General features: G+C 39.2%; 1 protein-coding gene across 2 annotated transcripts; it reads right to left on the reverse strand.

Annotated features, from left to right (window-relative positions):
• Positions 1 to 1,561: 1,561 nt before the first annotated feature.
• Positions 1,562 to 17,937, reverse strand: LOC118632443 (gastric triacylglycerol lipase-like). Of its 2 annotated transcripts, none has more exons than XM_036265563.1 (9): positions 17,830 to 17,937; positions 17,564 to 17,673; positions 16,609 to 16,728; positions 15,373 to 15,482; positions 8,538 to 8,674; positions 6,150 to 6,296; positions 5,103 to 5,174; positions 4,643 to 4,714; positions 1,562 to 1,798 (listed from the first exon to the last, which is right to left on the reverse strand). In XM_036265563.1, the coding sequence occupies exons 1-9, from the start codon at positions 17,932 to 17,934 to the stop codon at positions 1,562 to 1,564; spliced, it is 1,110 nt and encodes a 369-aa protein (XP_036121456.1). In that variant the 5' UTR covers positions 17,935 to 17,937. The 2 variants fall into 2 exon arrangements, with proteins under 2 accessions (XP_036121456.1, XP_036121455.1); XM_036265562.1 differs by having other exon boundaries at positions 16,609 to 16,807; positions 17,556 to 17,673.
• Positions 17,938 to 20,608: the final 2,671 nt, after the last annotated feature.

Genomic DNA, 20,608 nt, shown 5'->3' on the forward strand with positions numbered 1-20,608 from the left:
AGATCTTATCTTCTAGAAATACAACCTGAAATACTCATGGATGAAACATGTCAAATCTCAAATTTGCTTAAAATTAATACAGGAAGAGGGAAGTAGCAAGAGAAATTAATCCTCAAAGATCAGCTGATCCATTACCAGTTCAGAGTTAGGAATGAGAGATACTAGAGGAGCTGCTGTAGAAGCAAATATATTTACTTGTGTTCAAAGACCCAAAACAAAGCTGCCATTGTTTGCTAAATGCAAACCAAAGGAAAGGCAATTAATTAGCCAGAAAACCAAAGAAAACTGTTAGAATATGACGGTCTTTTTCTTGAGAAGAGTAAGGAAACATCTGACTCCTTAATTGGCTTCCCACCAAGCATGTTTGACACAGTCACTGAGATTCTCATGTCAGTTTATTAAAGGCTCATATCGAAGTTCCCTGAAATAATTGAAATAAAGGTCCCTAAATAATATCCTTGTAGAAATGATTTTTGTTTTCACTTAAAGGCGAGATGCTAAAAATAAATAAGAAAGCTTCAGGCTTTCTAGCAAACGTTGAGAGACATGACAATATAATAAAAATCATTAACAGATGTTTGTTATTCATTATGTTCTATATATTATGCTGGGTACAAGGTACTCTTGATCTCATTTATATTTTATTCATTAATCCCTACCACAGCATAATAAGTGGGATCCAAAAAGCTAAAGCACATTACATATGAGGTAACGATATTATGGGGTGAATAGTATTTCCCAGGTGAGGCTGTGTTTACTGGAAATTTTGGAAGTTATGGGGAGCCATTATTTTGGGGGTAGGTATATCAACTGCTGGGAGTTGCACATTCTGACTTAAATATCAGTGGGAATGTTTCTGGATCCGTGGATGCCAGGACAGTGCCAGTGTTCTAAAAAATCATTGGTTAGTTGCTGCCTGTTTTGTGGTTGAGTCTCAGGATCTGGGGGCAGAATAGCTGTTGGAATGGAGAACACACCCTTTGCTTCCCAATTTCCTGAACCAGGACTGTCTGTTGCTTCCTAATCTATCCCTGCTTTCTTCTCCCTAGAAAGTGAAAGTGAGCTGACTTCAGCTCAGTGTGCAGCCTTATTTGTCTTTTCATGGAGTTAAACAGGCAAAAGAGCAGGGGCTGTCCTGGCTAGACAGATGGGAAGACTGAGCTTCAGCAGTAATAGACCACAGAAGGCAATTTACTCAATCTCAAGCATTCATAAGAGGTGGCAATATTCAATCCAGGACTGTCTTATGGAGACACTCATGATTCATGGATTATAATATGTGCTGACTCTGGAAGATAAATTGAGTGAGAAGATTGGAAGAGAAGTTTCACCTCCCCAGGAATGTGTTCTTTCTAATGTTTCTAGATTAATTGTTAAGTGAAAAATCAAATTTAAAAAATTATTCGAAAATCAAAATGAACACTGGAAGTTTTTTAATGCTAATATATTTCAGAAGTCAAAATTACAGAAAGAAGCATTGCATCTCAAACATTATAGAAAATCATGTGGGACAGAAAAAGGGGTTTTGGAAAAATGAATGGATGATTCTTCCAATCCAGAACTAATTTTTATCTTTTCCCATCATAGAAATAATTTCATTGTAGACTTCTCGAGGGGCATCCATTGCCCAGATAAAATCCAAGTGATTGTAAATAGGAATCTTCTTGTGGTAAATGACATTAGGGAGTTTGGAAAGCAAAAGGTCAACATCATGAGGGACAGTCAACCAGTCGTTGCCGCCGGTCCACACTGCAATTGGCACATTCATGTTTGTCAAATGGTACTCGGGAGGTGTGGGCTAATACACAAGAGAGAAGGAAAAACAGTTTCATAGGTATCTACACTTAAACCCCAGTACTTATTCTGTGGATAGCTTATACAAGATAAACTGGCCTAGATATATTTCATTGACCTATAATCAACATTATATTAGTTTTAGATATACAACATAAAATTTTGCTATATGTATATATGGTTAAATGATCACCACAATCAATACAGTAAATCTAGTTAACATCCTTCTCTTTACACAGTTGCGATTTTTTTTTTTTTATGGTGGGAATTTTTAAGATTCACTTTCTTGGCATCTTTCAAGTATGTAATACTGTATCATTAACTCTAGTCACCATGCTGTTCATCACATTCTCAGGAGTGATTTATTTTATAACTGAGAGTTTGTAACCTTTTTACTACCTTCACCCATTTTGCCTACTGCCTGCCACCCCCCCCCTTTGGCATACACCAACCTGTTCTCTCTAGCTACGAGTTAAATTTTATTATTGTTTGTTTTTACTGTTTTCAATTCCACATATAAGATCATAAAGTCTCTATCTTTCTCTTACTTATTTCACTTAGTGTAATGTCCTCACATTTCATCCATGTTGTCATAAATGTCATGACCTAGTTTTATAAGTTAATTCTAAACAATGACTGCTCAGAGAAAGTCTCCTTTATCCACAGAGCAAATTGGATGCAGTATGATTTAGATCAGTGCTGCTCCAATTTAACAGGCTTGTGAGTCACTTAGGGATCTTGTTAAAATGAAAATTCTGATTCGGTACATCTGGGGAAGAGCCTAGCTTCTGCATTCCCAGGCGATGCTGCTGCTGCTGGTCCTGGACCATGCTTTGAATAGTGAGGCTTCAGATAACAATTCTAACAAATTAAAAATTTAGATTTCAACTCCAGCTGAAGGAAGTCAGCTTGATTGGATTCTAACTGTAATAGATGGTTTCTGCCTAAACACTCAAAAATATGATCTCCTCAAAAGGTCCTGAGTCATTTATTTTGGCTTTGTATTGACTTTCCAGTGTGGTCAGTCTGCAGATCAATCAGTTCATTTAAGAAGTTGTATTTATTAAATACTTGCCTGAGTTTACTTACTATTGTTCAAATTCTAGAAAAACTATCATCAGTTTCATTTCCTATTTCTAAAAAATTGCCATTCACACATGGCTTTTATAAAGGCTCATAAAGCAGGATGAGAGAGAGAGAGAGAAAGAGAGAGAGAGAGAGAGAGAGAGAGAGAGAGAGAGAGAGAGAGAATCACTGCCAATTTTCCCAGGGAATTTTGTTAGTTTTTTCTTTTATATCACATTCTCAGAAAACTAATCCAATATACCATAATTTTTGTATTCTCACTTTAGGTAATAGTCAACTTTCCACACAAAGGATTTAGCATATGCAATTTCCCTTAGTATTTGAGTGTGTTATTAGAGTTGAAGATCATCCTGAGCTATTATCAGCTAGCTTGTTGGGGGTTGGATTTGGGATTAGGTTATTCTAGTCCCATGTAATTAATGGAGTCTGCTGATTACTGGTATTAGAGCCCAGTAGATAGATAGATTCAAAGCAATCTCTGTTTGGGGGATTGGAGGGGGTGATGATTGGAGTGGAGGGGTGTGCTTTCAACAAATGTTTGATTTGACACTGTTCTGAAAAAGACTTTAAAGATATCAAATGTGTATAAATGGGGGCATATTTTCTGCACACAGGATATTGTGGTTAAAAGACATAAATCCCTTCTAAATACTGAGTTATGGAAGCAGGTGAAAATTAATAGTTCAGCTACCACTTGGGTGGAGAAATTGGAGGTAGGGTAAGAGGAAAACAAGAGAATTACAAAACAAAACAAAAATATGTAGGTACTTCCCATTTAGCCAATGATAATCTGAGAATTTACCCTGAGTGAAGGATTTATAGACATTATCCCATTAAGTATTATTCATCAATCGAATCTAAGGGGAGAGATGAAGAAATTATTGTCTGAACTCACATTGACCTTAAGTAGGACAGACTCCAAGCTTGGGCTCTTTGTACTACAAAAGTGCACTGTGTGTCTGCCTGCACCACACGGTACCTACTGCTGGGAAGGATGTCCAGCTTTGACCTGCAGGTGCACCAGCGTTCCTTCATGTCTGGAAGTGTGCTGGAATCACCTCCCTGCCTGACAACAATGGAGAACATCGTGTTCAAGAAGACCAGAGCATCCAGCTCTATCTCCTGAAAGGTTTATTATACTAGCTAATGGCACTTTGGAAAGGAGAGAACACTGTGCCAGGGGTCTGGGATACAGGGCAGGTCTGTCTACTGTGTGAGGGGTGATTAAATTCTAAAAAGGGCCCTGGCCAGTTTGGCTCAGCAGTAGGGCATCGGCCCTCAAGAAAAAGAGTCTCGGGTTCGATTCCAGTCAAGGGCATGTACCTTGGTTTAGGTTCGTCCCTGTCCCTGGTCGGGTTCATGCAGGCGGCAACCAGTTGATGTGTCCCTCTCATGTTGATGTTTCTCCCTTTCTCTCCCTCTCTCTCCCTTCCACTCTATCTGAGGATATATGAAAAAATATCCTCCAGTGAGGATTAAAAAAAAAAAGAAATTCTGAAAAGGTTGTCACATGGAGCGATATGGTTTTTCGAGAGCAGCCTGACTGAGCACTGGAGCGTGAGAGCACATTGGGAGGATGAGACTCGGCTGATGTCTGACACAAAGAAGGAATCACAGGGTAATAATACTCTGCAATTTCCTAAGGCTAGGATTGGGCACTAACATTTCTCTGGAAAAATATATGCAGTTATTGTAATTTCATCTTTTACCATTTAAATATTTGTCTTTCAAAATGTGGAAGATTTCAAATCTAAGAATTTACCTGGTGATAGTGCATGATGTTCTGTACTGGGTTTCTCCAGTTAAAAGCTTGAAATTTTCCAGACTTAGCAGCCTAAGTTAGAGAGATTAAGAACACAAGGAAATATAAATTCTGCTTGCTATGAGAAAAATAAATCACAAACATTTCTAAGCAGTCAAATTTTAATTAAAACAATGATTTAAAAAATTTTTTTATTCCCAAAATAAAATCTATTCATCATCCAGGACAAGGTACTGATGCGAGTTTAAAGGCAGCTTTGCTTTCATGAAAATCATTCCTTTCTTTGCTGCCCAGAGCACCTGTTTCACAGGATTTTCATTCACATGAAATGATAGTTATTTTCAGCTGGTAGTCACATGCCAGAAAAATTCCCCACCAGGGGCATTTGACAGAACATGTGAAGAATGTGCTTTAGATTCAGGCTCACAAAATAAATTTTAACAGCATTTGAAAAATGTACCTGGCTCCAGTGGAGCATGTTTTGAACAGAAGTCCCCGCTGGATTATGTGACAGATACACATCTAAGCGACTCTAGAAAGAAAACACACACACGTACACTCAGACTTAGATCTTCATTCAGATTCTCAAAACAGCTAAGTTGTAAGTTCTTCTGACCCAGTTCGAGTGTTTGAGGGCACGTTTACTGGAAGGATATGAGCAACACAGTTGTATGTCACTTTAGAGCTTGCAAAGGACCACTGCACAGGCTAATTCCTTTAATTTGTAGGCACTCCAAGAGAAGAGCTTGCCCTGGCTGGTGTTGCTCAGCGATTAGAGCGTTAGCCCAGGAACCAAAGGGTCTGGGGTTTGATTCCTTGTCAAGGGTACTACCTGCGTTGCAGGTTCAACCCCAGGCCCTGGTCAGGGCGTGTGCAGGAGGCAACCAACTGATGTGTCTGTCTCACATTGATGTCTATCTCTCCCCTACCCCACTCCTTTCTATGGTCTCAAAAAAAAAGGAAAAAAGAAAGTATTCTTGGGGGAGGATTAACAAAAAATAAATAAAATAAAGAGGAGAGCTTATCATATCCATTTTGTCAAATTGGGGCTCAAAGAAGTTAAGAGAAATGTCCAATGCCACTCAGGTAGTAATAGCATGGAGCCAGAGACCTTAATCTAGGTCTGTTGTCTAAATACTCAGCATTTTACTGCTCTCTACCCAGTGCCAGAGGGCATGAACGAACTGCTCACATACAAACTTCTTACTTTGCAAACTGTGTGTGTGTGTGTGTGTGTGTGTGTGTGTGAATATACATGAAAGTCAATATATATACTGAGTTATAATTCTTTTTCTCTATGTAGAGGACAATGGGGTGGTGGAAGGAGCTGGAGGGGACAAAACGGGGAGGATTGACTTGTGATTTCTCTTGGGCTTACCTTCATGTCAAGTACACAATTCTGAAGCTACTCTACTTCTTATGAAATACCCTTTCTAAGTGATGATGGGACAAGTAATAAAAAATGTGGCCCCAAATATTCAGAATAGAAATTTCAATGCATACAAACCGTGTTCAAGTTCTTATGGTCGAATCCACAAATGAGAAACAAAGCATTACTGCAGAGGGCCTCTAGTATGTCTTGGGAACACAGGTCTGTGGCCAGAACATCATAAAAATAGCGGTGTGGGTAGAATGCTTTGTCACCAAAGATAATCTGAAAAATAAAAGCAATAGGGGGTTGGAAAAATCAAGCTGCAGAAAAGACTCACTGATTTGTCTAATTTACTGATACAGTTGTGAATAAGTTGATGATATTTTCATAATTTTATGCTGTTTTAAGAATCTCAAATATGTTCAGATAATTTCCTCAATAAAGTTGTGGGATGGGAAGGGTATATATTAACATTGGGTATTTATTATTGCATTGAGAACTATGCCATGGCTGAAGAGAAGTATAAGACATTGAGAAAAAGCACAAGACACAAAAGTTACAATCTAGTTGGGATAATAAGAGTTACAAAATAAAATCATAAAACATCATGGCAGAATGTCACAATTAAGTGTGATGTCAACAGTAAATCATAGAAAATTCAGAAAGGGAAATGGTGATTCTGAGTCATATTTTCAGCCAAATCTTGAGAAAGACAAAGAGGGCAGGTAGTTTAATAATTGAAAGGACTGGACTTAACTTTTCTGGAGGAAAATATACATTGTGCCATCCCCATTTTATACATGAGAAAACTTAAGGCTGATAAATAGTCAGGGTCTTGGGATAATTAGAACTGATTGTAACTAGAATCCTGACTCAAGCCCCAGGCCTCTGACTTGAGGTATAATACAGTTTTTTGTTTTGTGTGGGTTTTTTATCTTCACCCGAAGACATTTTTCCATTTTTTTGTTCAGATAGAGTGGGAGGGAGAGAGAAACATCAACGTGAAAGGGATACATCAAGTGGTTGCCACCTGCACAACCCAACCAGGGCCGGGGACAAACTGCAACCGAGGTACTTGCCCTTAGCGGAAACCAAACCTGGGTCTCTCTGGACCGCAGGCCGACACTCTAACTGGTGAGTCAAACTGGCCTGAGCTGTTTTGTGTTTTTTTGCTTGTTTTGTGTGTATGTGTGTGTGTGTGTGTGTGCTTTGTTTTTAACACTCTCTACATCACTTATGAGAAAATCTGAGTACCAGTAAGAAATAAATTAGTTGTGCATCAGTATAGCCAGGGTCATCACAAAATCATACATTTTGAATAAATACTTTGACCCTAAGAAAAGTTTCTTAGTCTTTAGATGCATGTTACTTAAGAGTGAAAAGGCCCTGGCTGGCTTGGTTCAGCGGTTAGAGCATCGGCCTGCGGTCCTGAGAGACCTGGGTTCGGTTCCCGCTAGGGGCGCGTGCCTCGGTTGCAGTTTGTCTCCGGCCCTGGTCGGTTGTGTGGGTGGCAGCCACTCGATGTGTTCCTTTCACATCGATGTTTCTCTCTCTCTCTCTCTGTTCCTCTCTCTCCCTCCCACTCTACCTGAACAAAAAATGGAGGAATGTCCTCGGGTGAGGATAAAAAAAAAAAAGAGTGAAAAGAAATGAATAGTACAAAATCAGACGAGGAAATGGCACCATTACATTGTACCAAGCAGCTTGAGGCCAAACTGCTTTCTTAAAGAAAACTGTGTGTGTTGGTTTTGGTGGGTGAGAGAAGTAGGTGATTAAGTTTTGGAAAAATGAAGATTATGAATTCTCTGTCATTCAGGCCTACTTATAATTTATGGTTTGTTTGTTAAAATTTATGCTATTGCCTTATGAAATCCCTATTTAAAGAGAGAGGAGCTCTTAGGATAAGGTTTAGAAGCCCAAGAGTATTTAAAGAGGGGTTTCAAAGTCCTTGCTTTACTCTACCATTGCTTTTCGCTTTCTCCTTTTCCCTTCCTTTCCCCTTCCCTTCCCCTTCCCCTTTCCTTTCCCTTTCCCTTCCCTTCCCCTTCCCCTTCACCTCCCCTTCCCCTCCTTTTCCCCCTCCCCCTCCCCCTCCCCTTCCCTTCCCTTCCCTCCCCTTCCCCTCTCTTTCCTTTCTATCCGATTCTTCCTCTTAGTTTTCATGGCTCAGTTCATTTCAGTTCTCATTGGACTCTTTTGTTTTGTTTTGTTTCCCCTTTCCCGCTTCAGGGGTGGAATCACAGTTCGAACAGAGCTGTGTGGGGTGCTTGGTAAATTAAATATCTATGAGGGCATTGCTAATGCACACAAACTAATGAAGAACCAAGAAATATATAGGGATCTCACTTGCTCTAGTGGGGATTTCAACATGGTCAGTGCTATTCAAGAAATAATATAGTAAACATGTCCATTTCTATCCTGAATGCAAACATGATTGTTCACCAGGTGTTTTTGTTTCTTTCCATCACTTTGAAATCCATGGACAACTTCATATCTTACATTCAGTTAAAAAGACCCACATACCTTGAAGAGGAATGATGGAATAATTGAAAGTTTTCTTAACGGGCTTTCACTGTACTTCACAGTAGCAACGGGAGCTAATGCATAAAAGGCTTTGATTCTTTTAGCCAGGTTGGGATTAGTAGAAAAGGCAATAAAACCTGTAACAAAGCAAGAAATGAATGAAGGTGTATGTGTGTGTGTGTGTGTGTGTGTGTGTGTGTGCGTGTGTTACAACTGTGACATTATTTTAGGTTTAATAGGATTGTCATCTGAAGAAACCTGATAAATTGACCATCTCTGCTTGTTCAAGGTAATCAGATTTTAGTATTTTTTAATATGTGTTTTATTTCCAAAGATTCTCTATGGGGACATGAGATTAGAACTTTTAAAAAGTTATAATTAACTCTTTCATCTGACTTTAGAAATAAAGGCCAACTTTGGGATAATCATAGAGTTGCAATAAAGAGTTATTTATACTATATGTAAGATCTGATGTATTTAAATTCATCTCGTCAAATGAAATAATTAACTTTTAAAATGAGTAGGCCACTTCCAGTGAAGGTGGTGGCATACGCAGTCTCACCTCTTCCCACAACCACATCAAAATTACAACTAAACTACAACACAACTATCATTTAGAACCACCTGAAATCAAGCTGAATGGAAGTCCTACAACTACAAAATTAAAGAAGCAGCCACACCGAGACTGGTAGGAGGGGCAGAGGCGCGGACTGGTGGTCCCACACCCACGCTTAGTGGATAAAAATCAAGAAGGACATCTCGGCTGAGAAGGTCCTCCCTAAGGATTGAGGGGACCCCATCCCACACAAGGCACCCAGCTCAGGGTTCCATTGCCAGGAAGAGACTCACCATCACTTCTAATGAGAAAAACCAGCAGGAACTGAGCAAAGGGAGCCTGTGGCTTCTGGAGACCCAGGCAGTTCCTCTTAAAGGGCCTGCGCACAGACTTACTTGGACTTGCTCCCTCTGAGCTAGGAGGGGAGGCAGCTTGAAGGGAGCCAGAGACTTACAGGGAAGAGCTGAGCTGTTTGGCCTTGGGACGAGGGCTGGAGGGGCAGCTTTCTCCTGGACAAAGGGGCTGGTAGAGGTTGATATTCCTTTGGTGAGCCCTTCTCTGGGGTGGCAGAGGGCCACCATATCTGGGACTCCAGCAACCTGGCTCACACAGTTTTCCCCACCCTGGTGATTCCCTGAGGCCCTGCCCCACCCAACTTTCAGCCCCACCCAACTTTCCTGCCCACCAGGCTGTTTCCAGAGACTTTACCATAGAATTTGCCTGTCTTGGATCCTGCTTCAGAGTTTCCTAAAATCTCTCAAACAAGCAGCATCTGGCCCTGGCCAGTTTTGCTCAGTGGTTAGAGAGTCGGCCTCAGACCAGAGAGTCCTGGGTTCAGTTCCTCCTAAGGGCACATACCTCAGTTGCAGTTTGTCCCCGGCCCTGGATGGGGTTGTGTGGGTGAGAAACACTCAATTCACGTTGATGTTTTTCTCTCTCTCTTCCTTCCTCTCTCCCTCCCGCTCTATCTGAGGATAAGTGCAAAGATGTCCTCGGGTGAGGATAAAAAAACAAGCAGCATCTGGTCTCAGTGGGCCCCATACCTCTTGTTAAGTGGCCCCAAGCCTGGTACTAGAAGCAACCAGCCTTGTTTCACAACTTGGCTTTTCCTGGACACCTGCAAGCCCAGCACAAGAACCAGCCATCTGCAGATCACTTTGTAGCTTATGCTTATGCCAGGTGATCCCTGGCTAGAACACAGGCAGTGGATGACCTTGCCCCAGAGCCAGCACACCCAGTGGACAGCTTCAGACCACATCGAAACACCACCACCCAACCACCTCCACAAGTGACACACTCAATAGGTAGACGCAGTGGGTAACAGATCCATGATGAAGTAAGTCTTGCTCTGTGTGGTGGGCTCCTACACAGCTGATCCTCCAAGGTAGTCAGAGGCCAGTGGCCAGTGGGAATAGCCAGTCCTTGCAGATGATCAGCCTGAGTAAATCCTTCCTATTGACATGCCAACAGCAATCAAGACTCAATTACAACAGAAGAGTGTACAGTCCACAGTAGGGGTACACCTTGAGGGCCCAGCTAGGGTAATCAAGGAGACTATGCCACTGAACCCTACAGGACACCTACAACAAGGCCACCATACAAAGCCTAGGAGATATAGCAACTCTACCTAATACATAGAAGCAAACACAGGGAAGCAGCCAAAATGAGGAGACAAAGAAGCATGTCCCAAATGAAAGAAAAGAACAAAACTCCAGGAAAAGAACTAAACAAAATGGAGATAAGCAATCAATCACATGCAGAGTTCAAAATGCAGGTTATAAGGTTGCTCAAGGAACTCAGTGAGACATTCAAGGGATTGAGTGAGACCTTAAGGAGACCTCCAAGGAACTTAGTGAGAACATCAACAACATAAAAAAGGACCAGTCAGAAATGAAAAATGCACTAACTGAAATAAAGAATAATTTACAGAGATTCAGTAGTAGAGTAGCAAACCATCAATTTGAAATATAAGGAAGCAGAAAACACCCAATCAGAACAGCAAAAAGAAAAAAATATCCAAAAAAAATGAGGATAGTGCAAGGAGCCTCTGGGAAACTTCAAGCATGTCAACATTTGCATCATAGGGGTGCCAGAAGGAGAAGAGAGAGAGTAAGAAATTGAAAACCTATTTGAAAAAATAATGACAGAAAACTTCCCTAGCTTGGTGAAGAAAACAGACATACAAGTCCAGAAAGCACAAAGAGTCCCAAACAAGTTGAACCCAAAGAGGCCCACATCAAGACACATAATCATCAAAATGCAAAAGGTTCAAGACAAAGAGAGAATTTTAAAAGCAGCAAGAGAAAAGCTGTTAGTTACCTACAAAGGAGCTCCCATAAGACTCAGTCGATTTCTCAAAAGAAACTTTGCAGGCGAGAAAGGAGTGGCAAGAGATATTCAAGGTGATAAAAAGCAACAACCTGCAACCAAGATTACTCTCTCCTGCAAAGCTATCATTTAGAATTGATGGACATATCAAGAGTTTCCCAGATAAGTAAAAGCTAAAGGAGTTCATCACCACCAAACCAGTATTATATGACATGTTGAAGGGTTTTATTGAAGGAGAAGAAGAACAAAAATGCGAACAATAAAGCTGCAATTAATACATATCTATCAACATTTGAATCTACAAACAAAGTGAGCAAGCAGAACAGAAACAGACTCATACATACAAATAACTTTTTGTTGCTTACCAGATGGATGGGGGCTGGAGGGATGGGTGAAAAAGATGATGGAATTGAGAAATACAAATTTGTTGTTAGACTAGTGAACCTCAAAGGGAAGAGGGTGAGAGTGCAGATGAGATAAACCAAAGAACTGCTATGCATATATGCATAACCAATGGACACTGGCAATACTGTGGGGAAGGCAGGAGGGGCGTGGGATTGGGGATGAAGGTGTCAGTGGGGAAAAAATTGGAGGAACATCTGTAATGCATTCAACAATAAAGATGAGTTAAAAAAATGAGTATGCCATATAAGCAGAAAGGTTAAAAGCGTAAATTTAAAATCTGACTAAATAGGCTTTAAATACTGGCTCTGTGGTTTATTAATCTTGTGACCTTGGACAAATCACCTAAATTCAGAGCCTTGATTTCCTCAGCTGAAATATGGGAATAATAATAAGTGCTTCACAGGGTTATAAAGGGACTAAGCAGGGTGAATCATGTAAAAATCATGTTTACCAGGATATTTGGCACATAGTAACTTCCTGAAAAATGAGTAGCCAAGATAATTCAAATACCTACACACAGTAAATATACTCAACCTTATCTATAATCAATTGGCTTTATGAGCAGTAGCATATTAGTAGCCTGGGATGTACTTAAATGGTTTTTAAGTTATATTTCACACCAACTACATAGAACAATCTTTCCCCACTGTTAGTAAGGGCACATAGATGATACTCAAAAATGCCCTGAAAAAAAAACTTTCAGATTTACACTACAATCTCACTTATATAAGATACAACCTGGTTCTACTTGAGGGAGAATTGTTTTTCCAGGAGCACTATGTTTATTAAGAAATTATATAATTGGTTGCCTAACTCCTCAGATTATAGCCAGCACATCATACTTATCTAACTTCCCACTACATACTAGTTGGGAAGATATTAATTTGAAGGCAGAAAACTGACAGAAATGTGTGAGTATGGGGAAAGCAATGCCAAATTGTCCACAAGTGAGAAAGAAAAATAGATATGTTCAAAATGCAAATAACTCGAAGGAGTGCTAGGTTGAAGTTATTTAGTTTCAGGACAAGCAGTTTTACTCATCTCAATAAATCCTAAAGAAGCTTTTGTATTATATCTCAATGCAATACTTTCATAACTCTAGATAAGTGAGAAAAGGTTCAACTCTGTTCCAAATGTCTATTTAAAAAGGCAGAGGAGTGTGTCATAAGTTCATGCAGATTTCTATCCAAAATGGTTACATTTTTGTGTCATTTAAAAATTAAAAGAGTAATTCTTAATAATTTAGAAAATGTCCCCGTTTTTCCCAAAAGATTTTGAGTCGATGGTTGACCCCATGTTATTGCTGCTGGGGCTGCATTGCCTGGATCCCCCTTCAAGTCCAAAGCACGTATTCAATTCTAGCTGCAGGGTAGGTGGAGAGTCCTCTCTGATTTTCCTCTTTTTCAATGGAAACCCAAGGTTATGCTCCCTTCCTGGGGTACCCTGCATTTAATCACTGGTCAAAAGGGTGAGTGAAAAGGCCCAGCCACCATGCCTCACTCCAGAAGAGCCATCATGCACAGAGTTGGCTGATGCTTTTCTGCTTCTGCATCCCAGCCCAGCTTCTTCCTTTGCCTAGTCCTGTTTTGTTTTTTTTCCTTTCCCCTAAAACTTTTTCTATTACATACACCCTGAATACTTATCTTCTTCTCCTTGGAAACATGACCTATACATAATGATAAGAATATTGAGATGCTCTATCTCCCTGACATTTTCCTCCATCTAAAATTTTACAGGTGAGATCCATGCTTTAGAACAACCTAGCAGTAGGAAGAGAATTCTCACAGGCTTCCACCACCAATTTTGTCGACTGCCCTGCCCTGCATATGTGTCCATATATGGACATTCTGATTGCTTAGAATTGTAGTAGAGAATAAAGTCATCAGCTGTGAGTGAGAATCAGCATCAAAAAATGCCATTTTTTTCTCTCATACATTGCCCCATTTCTGCCTTCTGATTCCACCCTACTTCTTTTATAATGTATAGCTTGACCCCTTCACTTGAAACTACAATAGGCAACCTAACACTTAGCAGGTCTGAAACTGAGCTCTTGCTGTCCCTGACCACATCAGTTCTTCTCAGTCTTGTCTCGGTTAATGGCATCTCCATCTTCATTACTTCAGGTATCAGGCCACAAATCTGGGCATCATCCTTGACTCCTCTCTATCTCTGACACCCATATCCCCTGTGTAAGCAAATCCTGTTGGATTCACCTTTAAAATATATTTTAAAATATATATCTAGAGCCTAACCATGTATCACTACCTCCCCAATTACCTGTACCTTCTCATCTAGGTCACTGTTATCTCTTACATGGAATACCATGAGAGTCCTCTAATTGGCTTCTCTGCTCCAGCCCTTGTTCCCCTTCGGCAGCTAGAGGGATCCTGTTAACAGGATCACATTATTCCTGACTCTGTAGAAGATCAATAGTTTGGATCATGTAATTCCTCTATTCAAAATGTTTCCCTGATTTTCATTTTCTCTTGGAGTGAAAGCTAAAATCCTTACAACAGCTGAAAAGTACTGAACAATCTGTCCTTCTCAATGCCTCCCCCAATCCTCTCTGTCTCTCTTTCTCAATCTGATTCATCTACACAGTGAATATCCCCGTTGCCATTTCTTCTTTTTTTTTTTTATCCTCACCCGAGGACATTTTTGCATCTATCTTCAGTTAGAGTGGGAGGGAGAGAGGTGGGAAGAGAGTGAGAGAAACATCAACATGAGAGAGACACATCAAGTGGTCACCACCCACACAACCCCAACCAGGGCTGGGGACAAACTACAAAGGAGGTTAGCGAGAACCGAACCTGGGACTCTCTGGTCCACAGACCAACGCTCTGACCACTGGGCCAAACTGGCCAGGGCCCCATTGCCATTTCTTGAACATGCTACATGTACTCCAGCCTCAGATCATTTGCACTTGCAATTTCCTCTTCCTGGCACATCAGTGTTCCTGGTATGGAATGACATGGCTCACTCCCTGACCTCCTTCATGACATTATTTAGAGAGGGATTGGGACTGTTCCAAATCTAAAACTTCTAATGCCCCCTAATATCCTTCCTTTATTTACTTTTCTTTCCATAGCATTGTGATCATCTAATAAAATTTATAGTTTATTTTTTAATCTTTGTGATTATCTCTGCCTCCTTTCACTAGAGTATAAGTAGTAAGAAGACAAAGATTTTAATCTATTGTATTTATTGTTGTATTCTCAGTACAACTGTTAAGTGATGGTTGAATGAATGGAATGAGTTCAGTCCAGAGTCTATGGTGCAATATTTCAGAGCATGGGTTTGGGAGTCAGAGTGCCTGGGGTAAACGAGATACCTTATTTGTAATAACTATGTTATCTTGCACAAATTATTTTGATTTCCCATGTATACAATAGGAATAATAACTGTTCCTATTATCATTGTGTTGTAAACATTATATTGTATATATAATGAATGGAAAGCAATTAGCATGATGACCAACATGCCCGCATAACAACTGGAAAGGGGTCTATACACACTAAACCACCTGCTCCAAATGTGTTTACCTACCAATGGTGGTGCCCTGGGAATGGCCCACATAGTGTAGCTTTTCCTGTCCAGTTTTCTTTAAAATAAAGTCAAGTGTGGCTGGAATGTCATATTTAGCCATTTCATCAAAGCTGCGAGAAAAAGAGACAAAACAAAACATCATATTTCTTGCTATAATTTCTAAAAGTCAAACATATTTATAGCTAATGCTCCCGTTGAGAAATTGAAAAGTAGATTCTCTAAGCATTGCTGCTTACAGACCATCAGTGAGTACCGGGTGCTCTTTGGGGTGACTTTTATAAACAGTTGACATCATTTCTGAAGCATGGCATTACAGCCAGGATATCTTGTTATCTTGTTTAATAAAAAACAAGATATCTGTAGCTGTGGATTATTTCTATCCCTAAAACAATCTCAGATTTAATAATCATTTGTATGCCGTGTACCGCTGCCATTTAATATTAACCACATCCCTCTCTAGTTTATTCTTCACAAATCAGCCAGAGTGGTCTTTTGAAAATGATAGCAGGATTATGACACTCCCTTGCTTAAAACTTTTCAGTGGCTTCTCATTACATTTAGAATGAGCTCCAAGACCGCCATGGCCTACACAGCCCTGCCTGATCTGGCCCTGTCAGCGTCCCTAGTCTCCTCTCATGTCACTCTCCCACTTCCTCACTTTGGTCGGGACACAGAGGCTTCCTTTCAGTTTCTAGAGCTCTCAGGGCATTTTTGTGCCTCAGCTGCATCAGCCAGATTGTCCTCAGTTCTCCATATCCATGAGTCATCTTCAGGAATAAGGCACAAGAGAGACAGCAATAGAGAACCTTGTGGATAATCTATCTCGAATTTATTGCCTCCACCCCAAATTTGGTATTGATATTGACTCAGATTGCTGTTCTTGGACCTTCACTGGGTTTCATATTCTCTTGAATCCATGTTGATGTTTCTTTCCAATCTACTCGGGGCAGAACATTTCCTTGCTTTGGTCATTTAGCTCATTCCATTTGGAAAAGCATAACCAGGGAATTCCCTAATACTGGGTAATGAGATCACAGAAAGCTGGGAGAAAAAACTATCCTTGCAATCAGGTGTATGGAAGAATCCAAGAAAGGATTAGATTAAAAATCACTTCCTTCTCTTCTTACTTGGAATATAATATATTAAAATGGGACTGAATTGGAAGGGGAGGATACCCATGATTTTTAAACTCAATATTTATTTTTGTGTCCATTGTTAATGATTCCTTTTCTTTACCTGAAAGCCCAGAATTCAGCTGAGTCTGTCGAATAGTATATATTTCTCCTGGCCCAGGTGTTTCCTCTGCTGTTCCCCAGCCACACATCATAACCAGCATCAGCCAGAAGGAAGCCCAGACTGTTGTTAGGCAGGTTGGCAATCCAGTTAGTGGCTGATGCAAGCAAACCATGTTGCAAAAACACAACAGGTCTCTGGCCTGAAAAAGAATATTATTTAAAAGCTGTATAAACTCATTTCTTGTTCTAAGATAAATTATAAAGATAGAAACAGGCATTCACTAGAATTAAATCATTTGCTTGATTCAGTTCAATATTTGTTAATATCTTACCTTATTTACGGTGATGTTTTCTCAGATGACAGAACTTAACAAATTATACACTTTATGTGCAGTTGATTGTATGTCAATTATGCTTTCAAAAACTATTAAAAATTATGTTCTAAAAGAATTAAGCATGCTGTTATTTTAAGTGGTCTTGCTTACTTTTATACTTTTTGTACTACAGTATTTTTCTACAATGATTAAAAGATACATTTTTAATAGTAACCATTTAGAAAATGAGACTCGAATTGCCTCCCTTTTCTCCCTTCCGGCAACAACATACACCCTGGTTAACTTTCCCTGATCCTCTAGGACTGAGCTCGGTGTCATTTCAGACAGCAAGCTTTCCTTGAGTTCTCCTAGTTAGGTGCCTTTGTCAGGACATCTAGGTTAATATCATGTGCACAGTTCTAGCATTGCTCTGATCACACATTGTAATCATCCATGTATCTATCTCATTCATTTGGTGGTGACCTTCTTGAAGACTAGAGATAGGTCTTCATCACTGTTGCATTTCCAGAATGAGCAAGACTCATTAAGTCATTTGGAAAAAATGAAAGGATAAAAAAAAAAAGGGAGGAAAAGAGGGAGAATGATAGAGGGAATGAGGGGAAGAAGGTTATACCTCTATACTCTGCATTTTTCTTCCCATAAGGAATTCTGTAGATCTCAAGAATATAACCGTCTTTAGTCACGACTTCATATTCTTCACTTGGGTATCCCCAGTAAGAAATCATCTGACTCTGGTGAGGAAAAACCTTTTTTATTTGACTTCTTAAAGGCATCTAGTCAGTAGATGTTGTTATATTTAATTGAACATGTAAAAGCGTAATACTACTATAATTTAAAATCATGATAACCTCTTGGTTTTATAGGGGTTTTTCCCTCTAGTAACTTACAACATTCATAGTCGCTTCAGGGCTTTCAGGATTAAGATGTCCAAAGAAACCATGAGTTGTTCCAAGTGCAGATATCAAACTTGCCACTGTTAATAGTAACCACATTTTGGTTCTGCCTGCAATAGAAGGATAGTTTGTGCCATGGTTAACCTATTACATAATTCTCCTATTGTTATTTAACTCCACGCAAAATAGAAAATTACTTAGGTTTTATTATATTTTGTTGTGCAAAAACCTGGGACATGTGGATGTTAGCACAAGAATTTTAATGCTTAATATGTTTTCAGTCTATTTGATTCCATTTTCTAAAGAATATTTCCATTTGTCCTTGAAGTGATATTAAACAAAACTTAACTCATAAAAATGTATTCTGCCGTGGTCTGGTGGTTCAATTGGTTGGAACATCATCCTGTGCACCAAAAGGTTTCCGGTTTGATTCCCAATCAGGGCACATGCTAGGTTGTGGGTTCCATCCCTGGTCAGGCTCTTACCAGAGGCAGCCTATCAATGTTTCTCTCTCATGTTGATTTTTTCTCTCTCTCTGTCTCTCTGTTTCCCTCTCTCTAAAATCATAAAAATATATCCTCGGGTGATGATTAAAAAAAAGTTATCTAATTGTCTGGCATAATATCATACTTCAATTATGCCTTTGTTCAAGGCGTTTGCCAACTTATTTTCAGAGTCCAAAGTTGGGGGTGTGTGATGCATTGTGTGGACATTGGACTGTCTAGATTCAATCTCAATAGAACATGTATTCAAACTGATCACGATGTTGTTAATATTGTTTATGATAGTCACGCCATAAACATTTATCATAAGGTAATTATGTGGGTTTGAAAGCTACCTCCATCTTCTCAAAATGCTATCATTACTAGAGAAACGTGAATATAATTATAAGAAATTTTTTGCTGTGATATTACCTAGTTCAAATTACCTAAGTAGGCTTTGATAAATATAAATTGACAATGTATTGGGTGGTAGAATATATATATATATATATTTTTACAAGCATTTAGCAACAAAAAGGAAAGTCAGTATCATGATTTGAAAATGATTCTAGCAATTTTTCAATGAACCCACTCATATTTTACAGGTAAGAAATAGAAACCTACTTCTTAGATAATTTAATAATAATTTCAAGCAGACTGACATAGTGCTATTGTTTAAATAATTTATTTTTTACATAATTGCTTTATCAAAATTGGCAGGCTTTTAAAGCTATTTTAGAAAGTGAAAAACCATATCTCTACCTCCATAAAATATTTGCAGTTCTTATGACAAAATATTAATTTCTTTAATATATAATTAGCTGTTATAAATTGGTAGAAGAGCAACAGCAATAGAAATTGGTATAGTACATGAAAAAGCTTTTCATGGATGAATATAAATGTCCTAAAATCTTGACTTAAAAACACTTGCAAATAGTCTCAATTTGATCTATCATCATTAAAATATAAATTAAAATTATAATATGATAATAGTTTCCACCTATCAAATAAAAATTCATAAATTATAGTAATGGCAAAGTTGGATAAAATAGACACTTCAATGTTGTTAATGGGAATACAATTTATTACAAGTTCTTTTAGGAGGCACATGGCAATACATATAAAATTTAAAATTCATATACCCTTTATTCCACATTTAGAAATTGAACTGAGCCCTGGCCAGTTTGGCTCAGCAGTTAGAGCGTCAGCCTGCGGTCCAGAGAGACCAGGGTTCGGTTCCCACTAAGGGCACGTACTTCGGTTGCAGTTTGTCCCCGGCCCTGGTTGGTCGTGCGGGTGGCAGCCACTCAATGTGTCCCTTCACGTCAATGTTTCTCTCTCTCTCTCTCCCTCCCACTCTATCTGTACAAAAAATGGAAAAATATCCTCGGGTGAGGATAAAAAAAAAGAAATTGAACTGAAAATATAATTACAAATGCATCTAAAATGTATGTACTGTGATGTTTATTTCAGCATTATTTATAATAGGAAATACTGGGAAGAACCTAAATGTCTTTCAGTAGAGAACATACTTCTGTAAATAATTTTGGAGGTATATTACTTAATGCCACGCATATTGTTGAAAGAAAACAGTGAGGTAGGTCTGTTTGTGCGTATATGAAAAGTTATCCTAGATGACCTGTAAAAGCATGGAATAGAATACAGTGTATTTAGTACATACAGTAGATATTACACCGTTTATGGAAAAAAAAAAAAAAAAAACTTGTATCATTTAAAAAGTAAAAATAGCCCTGGCCAGTTTGGCTCAGCAGTTAGAGCGTCGGATCACATACCAAACAGCCGTGTGTTCGATTCCAGTCAGGGGCTTGTACCTTGGTTGTGGTTCAGGCCCTGGCCCTGGTCAGGGTCTTTTGAGAGGCAAGCCATCGATGTGTCTCTCTCACATCATAAATGGAAAGATATCCTTGGGTGAGGATTAAAAAAAAAAAGTAAAAATAAAACACCAAAATTGTTAGGTTTTTGGTAGTTGTAAAACAATACAAGTGGCCAAGCGGCCAGTGACAAAATGTGCTTACTATAAAATGAATGAAATGTTTTACATTGAAAGTAGCCTAACTGAGGAGCCTAGTAGATCTAATCCCTCAGAAAAACTTCGTAGGTTCCTGCCTCCACTGTGTTGCCCAACTTAAAACTTAGCAGCCTTGCTTGTCAACATGTTGTCCTTGGGACAACTGGTCAGCATTTTCTCTCAGACAGTAACTAGGAATTTCACATACTCTCAAACTCAGCAGAACTGAACTAGTGTTCCTTTCAAGTTTTACATTTTACAC

The sequence above is a fragment of the Molossus molossus genome, unplaced genomic scaffold (genome assembly GCF_014108415.1).
Source record: "Molossus molossus isolate mMolMol1 unplaced genomic scaffold, mMolMol1.p scaffold_m16_p_17, whole genome shotgun sequence".
Taxonomy (NCBI): domain Eukaryota; kingdom Metazoa; phylum Chordata; class Mammalia; order Chiroptera; family Molossidae; genus Molossus; species Molossus molossus.

Excerpts from the sequence above, each read along its gene's own strand:
- LOC118632443 (XM_036265562.1), bottom strand. The coding sequence starts at position 17,934 with ATGTGGTTACTATTAACAGTGGCAAGTTTGATATCTGCACTTGGAACA. Across the intron at positions 16,808-17,555 it reads GAAAAATGCAGAGTATAGAG|GCCAGAGACCTGTTGTGTTT; the intron begins GTATAACCTTCT and ends ATTCTTTTTCAG. Across the intron at positions 4,715-5,102 it reads ACATGCTCCACTGGAGCCAG|GCTGCTAAGTCTGGAAAATT; the intron begins GTACATTTTTCA and ends TCTCTAACTTAG.